At 33.6% G+C, this 7,304-nt stretch overlaps 1 protein-coding gene across 1 annotated transcript; it reads right to left on the reverse strand.

Annotated features, from left to right (window-relative positions):
* Positions 1 to 1,337: 1,337 nt before the first annotated feature.
* On the reverse strand, positions 1,338 to 5,665 carry LOC120164856 (protein-tyrosine sulfotransferase-like). The gene is given in 16 exon segments (XM_039174496.1): positions 1,338 to 1,603; positions 1,605 to 1,702; positions 1,989 to 2,123; positions 2,574 to 2,693; positions 2,798 to 2,869; positions 2,954 to 2,991; positions 3,182 to 3,329; positions 3,441 to 3,545; positions 3,622 to 3,762; positions 4,238 to 4,526; positions 4,635 to 4,706; positions 4,809 to 4,899; positions 4,902 to 4,973; positions 5,076 to 5,147; positions 5,216 to 5,256; positions 5,352 to 5,665. Coding segments are annotated over 14 exon segments (1,464 nt in total). The 5' UTR covers positions 5,125 to 5,147; positions 5,216 to 5,256; positions 5,352 to 5,665; the 3' UTR covers positions 1,338 to 1,569.
* Positions 5,666 to 7,304: the final 1,639 nt, after the last annotated feature.

The raw sequence follows: 7,304 nt of genomic DNA on the forward strand, positions 1-7,304 counted from the left end.
GGATGTCTTAATCCGTTTTTGAGAGTTTGAAAATCATATTCCCATCTCTTTTAAAATAGGCTTTCATCCAGAGATTCAATATGCCTAATAAAAACATTCAAAGTAGCCATTTAGGGTACAAAGAGCATTAACCCTTTGATATTTGGGAAAATATACTATTCCAAGCCGCTAATATTGGGAAAATATACTATTCCAAGCCGCTAATATTGGACTCCTCAATTTCTACATCAATAGATTTAATGTTGAATGTTATCCCTACGTAGCTTGAAAATGTTTGCATGCCGATCTGATTAACCATACATCAACGCAAAATGGGAAGTCAAGTCATCAAAACGCAACTTAAATTTGATAGCCTCAGTTTGGCACTAAACATAGGTCTTATTATGGTTTTAACCCCTCTATTATGCTGAAATTTGAGATTAATCACTCTACACCAATTTGGGCAGAGTTTAATAATTTACTCTAATTCTAAATTGATAACCATTTTAGTTTCTATTGTTAAATTGATGACATGGATAATATTTCTATAGTAACTCAATCGCACAGTTAAAATCACGTGACAATCCAACCGAATGCTTTAAAGTTGTACTTTTTAAAAAAAAATTGCATCATTACTTTAGTGACATTTACTGAAGAGGTTAAAAACTCGGAGCTACTAAATAAAATTATGCTAAATTAGGAGAATTAAATATTGGATTTCAACATAGTACAAGGATCAACCAGAATCAGACCTTAAAAGACACATGTTACATAGTTTGATCTAAAACACACGCACGAATAGATTGAGAGGGATGGTAAAAACAATTACTCCCCTAAACATTTTAAATTTCTTATTTTGATATCTTCATTGAAAAATCAATTTAATTTTTGTTCTTTAAAATTCTATTGGTTTGTCTCGAAAACTTTTATAAGTTCATTCATAATATAAAATCTCGAGTTCATCGTCAAATACCTGATCAGGTTGGTGTGAGTCTCTCAATCACAAAGTTAAAAGAGTAAAATCACAACTAAAATAAAGGGCATCCTTTCACAATATATTGAAAATACCCCCAACACCTTTCCAAAGCTGAAAACTCAAAATCACAAGTCTCAAAATTCTTAACAAACAGAAAGAAGGCAAATGTGGACCCTTGCAGATGAGCTTACCCTCTCACCATCCTACCAACCAAAAGCACCTGAAAGGAACTACACAACTGCATGAGATAATACCCCCAACACCTTTTCCAAAGCTGAAAACTCAAAATCACAAGTCTCAATTCTTAACAAACAGAAAGAAGGCAAAAGTGGACCCTTGCATATGAGCTTACCCTCTCACCATCCTACCAACCAAAAGCACCTGAAAGGAACTACACAACTGCATGAGATTGTCATTGTGTGATGCGAAAACAAATCATAAAGCTTCCTCTTCTTTTATATAACATCCTAATAAAATCTCTACCAAAACCCTTGTAGCCAACGTTTAAGCACTCCAAAATGATGACTAATATAAGCTAATCTTCTATTCTTTCATCCATTTTATACAACTATTTTCCTTTATTTATGATCCTTGTAACCAATAGTCAATAACATTCATATCTTTACTTTCAAAGTTCTCTTTGCATTACAAACAGAAGATAAACAGCAATACAAATGGCATTGTCCACAAACAGGCATCCCAAAGCTTCATGCCACCTGAATAAAAGAAGATGCTTCCAAGTGTTTCCTGCAAAATTATGCAGAGCATGATAAGGATGCCACTTTGATTGAAACAATTAAAACTATTTCTGCTTGCACCTAAAACAAGAACATAAATACCAACCAAGCAGATCAATGATATGCATAATTAAAAAGGTTCAGGTCATGTTTCACCTGACATTGACTAACAGGAAATTACAAGTTACGGTGAATCAATCATATGGTTTTACTATTATGTATCCTTGGAAAGTAGTATGCCTGTAAGCATCTTGGAAAAATCATATTTGAAAGCCTTGGATGTGTACTGAGCTCACCGTATCAAACAAACTCTCTGCTGCTTGCTTGTGCTGCTTTGCAAAGATGCGTCGAGCATACTCATAGAGCTCTAAATCAAGCTTGTTAAGTGATTGTATCTGCTGAAGGACCATCTGAGGAACTTGAAGACGTGCCTGTAAATCCAGATGTCAACAATAAATAGAAGATCCAAACATCAACAAAGCTACACCTGAACTTTCAATTCAAGATTGAAGTGATCACTTGATCTTGTTCTTTTATAATTTTATTTTACTTCTCACTCACTTTTCCACAAAACTCTACTGGATATTGATGTTAAAGCCCCCCAAAAGACCACAGTTACTAATTTCAAATGTTTTTTCCAGTTACTTTTGAAAACTTAAATTTTCCCTACTTGTACACATAATAGAACTACAAATGACAACCCCAAACATGTAAGACAATCAAGGCACTGGAAATCTAATTCCCTTGACAAAAAGATGGACCGGCATAAGGATGAGAAGATAAAACAGGTCTATTAAGGCATGACTAATAGTTGTATAGTTAAACCAACCATGCTCTAGAAATAGATTACATGTATTTAAATGTTCGGTATTTTAGATTACCTCCTTTGTGAAATTTTCTGGTGAGATTCTCTTCAAAGAAGCTATACGCCGACGTGCTTGGGTCTTTCGCAAACTGGAAATGCAAACCTCATATGTGTCCATAAGTTTTCCCACAGTCATCTGTTATGGTAGAAAAAAAATAAAGGTATACTTGTTTAATAAGGAAAAGTATCACATCAAGCCCATAAAAGATGTTGGATATTACAGTACACAAAAGGGCCTACACTCTCTTGCTTTATGTCATTGTCATCTGATGATGGTGTGGCTTCATTCCCCTTCTCGTCTGAATTGGTATTCTGTCATGCCAGAAAAAAAGAAATTCGTTAAGTGTACTACTACTCTGGATGGTATCCAGCTATTAAGATGCTATAATACAGCACCTGATCCAGTTCTGAATCAGATAATGAACTTCTCGGTTCTGCAGCACAAGTGATTTAAGTAAGCTAAACGTATCTTGATTTCAACTGGTTTAGAGAAAGATACGAAATAACAATGTGCCAAAATCAGCACTTTAATGTAATACAATCAAATACATTTAACAAGGTTTTACAAGGCTTTCTGCACTAAACAAATTTCAGGAGGATATTTCAATAAAATTCCATACTAACCTGATCTGTTAACAGTGGCTCCCTCACCAATAGGTTTGTAGTTTGCCAACTGAGAAATCACTTGTTGTCCAACCACATTGGCAAACATTGTTGCAGATTCCCTATGGTCCTCAGTTAGACCAACATATAACATATTGTCCAACCTCTTCTGCAAGATTTACAAGTATTTACCATAATTGCAACACTATACCAGAAAACAGGGGGAAATCAGAAAAACTATATGAACAGTTCTTAAGATATTAAAATTTATTTTAATTACCTTTGCAACTTGAAGCACATAGTCACCAAGATTATGGTACTTGTCTACACAATGGCGCACCTCATGTGATTCAGGTAAATAAGAGTTGTTTGTCAATCCTGCAATCTGTAAATTAAATAAGTAAACCGGTTTTGGAGTTTGAACAACATGGATAGAAATGCTGCAAAATGTGGATTAGTACCTGAAAGGTTGCTCCATTATGGACAATTTCATGAGCTAATGGATCATTGATGTAATTGAGTAATGGCATTGCAACGTCTTCCGTGTTGTATGGATCATTGCTCGAAACTTCAGTAGTGCCCCTAGCTTTCCTAGCATCTCTCTGCAAGCAAGGGACAAGGGTAGAAGTAAATATCTCAAAATAATTATATCATCGACACAAAAAGGTTCATTAAGAACCATACAAAAGTCACAGTAGAATTCAAAAGACAACATCACCATCTTGATCAATTCGAACCACATAAAATAAATGCAGATCTGGTAGGTTTTAGCAACTGAGAAGAAAAAGTGGAGATGTTCGCACATTGGTCAAAGTAATGCTATCTTGAACAGGTAAATAAAAACAAAAAAAACTAACAATTACCAGCAGCACTAAAATGCATACGAGAAAGGCTTTCTATAAAGACTTCTACACTAAATGGGAAAAAGTATCATTGGCATGAGATTTAGAGAAAACTTGAATCCAGGGATATATGATGACCTTCCCTAAAAAGGTATAAAATGTGTTGAACAAATAGAAGGCAAAGGTTTAAGATGACAACGAAATAAGAACTCGAACAGGATTAGATACAACATACCCGTGCAAACAGGTCTTCTCTCATCCATGGAACCAGATACTTCCAAGGCCATATATCCAGAGTACTTACACCTTTACTTTTGGATCGTAGACGACCAGTCATTAGTTTGGCAGATGTTAAGTTGGGATGCACTAGAAACCTAGCCGCCACCTCCACTGAAAATTCGTAAGTGCTAAAGACACGATCAATTGGATTCCTAAGTATTGTCACCACTGACGTCCTGTCCCTGGGAAGTTTAGAGGTTATGCTATAGTCATCATGAGTAACCAATAACCTGCATTTTTCCTTGCTGCATTCAAGTGGAAAAATTAAAGCAAACAACCTTGAAAGAAAAAAGTACACATAACAAGGTGAACTAATCCTTCAACTTTGAATACAAACGAAGTTCCCAAGGTACCTAGGATCAAACCGTAGCTTGTCATAAGAACGAGGGCATTCTAGAGAACTCAAATATAACTTCTTTAAGAAACTGCCAGCATAAACAAAATAAGAAAAAAATTCAATTAGCAAAATGGATGAATTCTTACATTTCATTCATATACAATATATGAATCTTACTACTAAAATTTACCAGTGGAAATAGGTTCGCCCACCGGTTCGAGGAACATGAAGGAAGAAGAGTAAATCCTTCAACGTGTGTTTATCCTCGTTGCGTTCATGTTTAGCGAAGTAGTTGCCCATTTTTTAACCACATTTTCGCAATGCTCATAATCATTTATGGAGAAGGCATTCCCCACTAAAACATAATCAGAAAAGAAAGGGGGGGGGGACTCAGAATAATGAACACTTCAAAATATCAAGATCAATGAAAAAAGGAAAGAAATTGTTCAGTGAATACCTAATCCAAGAATAATTAACAAAATTGTGCATTTTACAATAGGATCCATTCATTCAATTCCTATCCCAATCACTGCCAAGAAAGAAGTAATAATTATTATAAGAAATCAAAGAAATAACAAGATAAAGGCGAAAACGAACCAGAAAGACGGAGCAGGAGGATCACAAATCACAATAAAACCCTAATTAAAAACCAGAGACGAAACAAAACAGAAGGAGAGGAGAAGAGAGATTAATTCCGGAAATTTAAAATAATAATTCGGAAATAGTGGGTTACCTGTATCGAATAACGGGATATCGTGCTCATAAATTAAATCCCCTCGAAGCTGTGTCGGGACTTTAGGTACACAATTAACTCTTTAATCGATTCGGCCCCACAAGGATCATGCACAAAAAACAACAATTTAGTTGTGAATTTCTTTCTTTCTTTTTTCTTTGAGAAAAGAAAAAAAGAGTTTTCTCGGTAGCCAAACAGGGTTTGGGAGAAATTTACATGGAAAATAAATGAGAAAGAAGAAAACAAAAAGGAGATAAAGGTCGTGATCTGTGTCCGAAGAAGAACACAGAACAAGCAGCCTGAGAAGAAAGAAACTAGGAATGATGATATGATCTACACAACGTTGAAAAATGAGACGGTGGGCGCATTTTATGTTCCACATTTTACAAACGTCTTTCAGAGTGCAGAACTGTAAAAATGAAATCTAAGATACATATATGTATATATATATATATATAATTAGATACACCATTCATTTTAAATTATCACTAAATCATTTTTAATTTAAATTTTAATTAATATTATGATAAAAAATGTTTTCACATAAATTTTGTATAAACAAATAAAATGAATTAAACCCTGTAAATAAATTTTTATATAATTATTTATCACTATTAATTTTTTAAATAACAAAAATCTAGAAGAAAAAATGCATATTTTTTTCATCAAGTTAGGAATGGATTTCTTTAACCTTTAGAAAATGGTTAATTAATCTTTGATTTATAGTTCAAATTCGATATGAATCTCTTAAACTTTACAATGTTTTAAATGAAATATCAAAATATTAATATATCAGAAGAGCTGGTGACAATAAATATTATTTTTAATGAAGACTGTAATGTGTTTTTTAGAATAATCGGTAGGAGTTACACAAAATTGAATAATGTAACTCATGCTCAACACAAAACCTCACAAAGATTATGTTACTAAACTAATGGTTTGTAAGCAAAAAATGACAAAAAATTCTCTAGGAAATTATAATTCAAAATGAACAATGAATTTTGAATTTGGATCAGTCCAATTCAATCAAATTTCTATTTATTAATTAAAAATTAAATTTAAGAATAAAATATATAATTATTAATAAAGAAATATGTTTTAGTTTAAGATATTAAACCAACAATGATTTAGAATTCAAGACAAATGGAATGAATAAAGTTTAAAATAATTTTATAATTCAGATCATGAATATATATTAATTAAAATTTGGAATTCGAGTATATGAGTAGTAATTAGTGATAAGGAGATGAATAAACAAGTGGAATAAATTATGTTACTTCAATGTTATTATAAGCGAGAATGGAATAGACATTTGTGAAATGAATAAAACTGAAACCTTTACAATTAGACGTGTGAGACAGGAGTTGTGCATCAAGGAAATGCGAACAAGCCATCCTTCGCCAAAATATGCATCAAATTGTGCTTTATCCTATACCTGGCCCCGGCCTTCATGTTCTTTCTTGTTTATATTCCATGTTTTGATGTTGCATTAAAAAGATAATTTATTTTAAGTTTTATTAACAACGTAATAGAGAGTAAATTTTTCATTTGTTTAGTTGTTTGATACGTGTTGGGTTGGACTTTGGATTGTAGGAACTGGAAAACAGTGAAATAGGGTCATAGTGGGTTTGGAGTTGGACTGTTTGATTATTCTAATCCATAACTGCATATATCATGCTGTCGCCTTGGGGAAATGAATGGGACACGCGGTGAAACAATAGAAACTTGGACCTTTTTGGCTTTTCTTTTAGGCGCCAAAGTGCCAAAATGGTGTGGTGCTCCAGGACCTCACCCCATTTGCCCACCCCCCCCCTCTCCCCCACCCCAAAACAAAAAAAAAAACCATTTTAAAACTCTAACTAACCCACTTGGACTCTAAATCAACAGAATCCGTTCAATTATAAGCCTATATCAATGAAATGTACAGCAAATCTTGATGTGATTCGGGTAAAT

This window comes from Hibiscus syriacus, unplaced genomic scaffold, assembly GCF_006381635.1.
Source record: "Hibiscus syriacus cultivar Baekdansim isolate YM2019G1 unplaced genomic scaffold, ASM638163v2 tig00111543_pilon, whole genome shotgun sequence".
In the NCBI taxonomy this organism is placed as follows: domain Eukaryota; kingdom Viridiplantae; phylum Streptophyta; class Magnoliopsida; order Malvales; family Malvaceae; genus Hibiscus; species Hibiscus syriacus.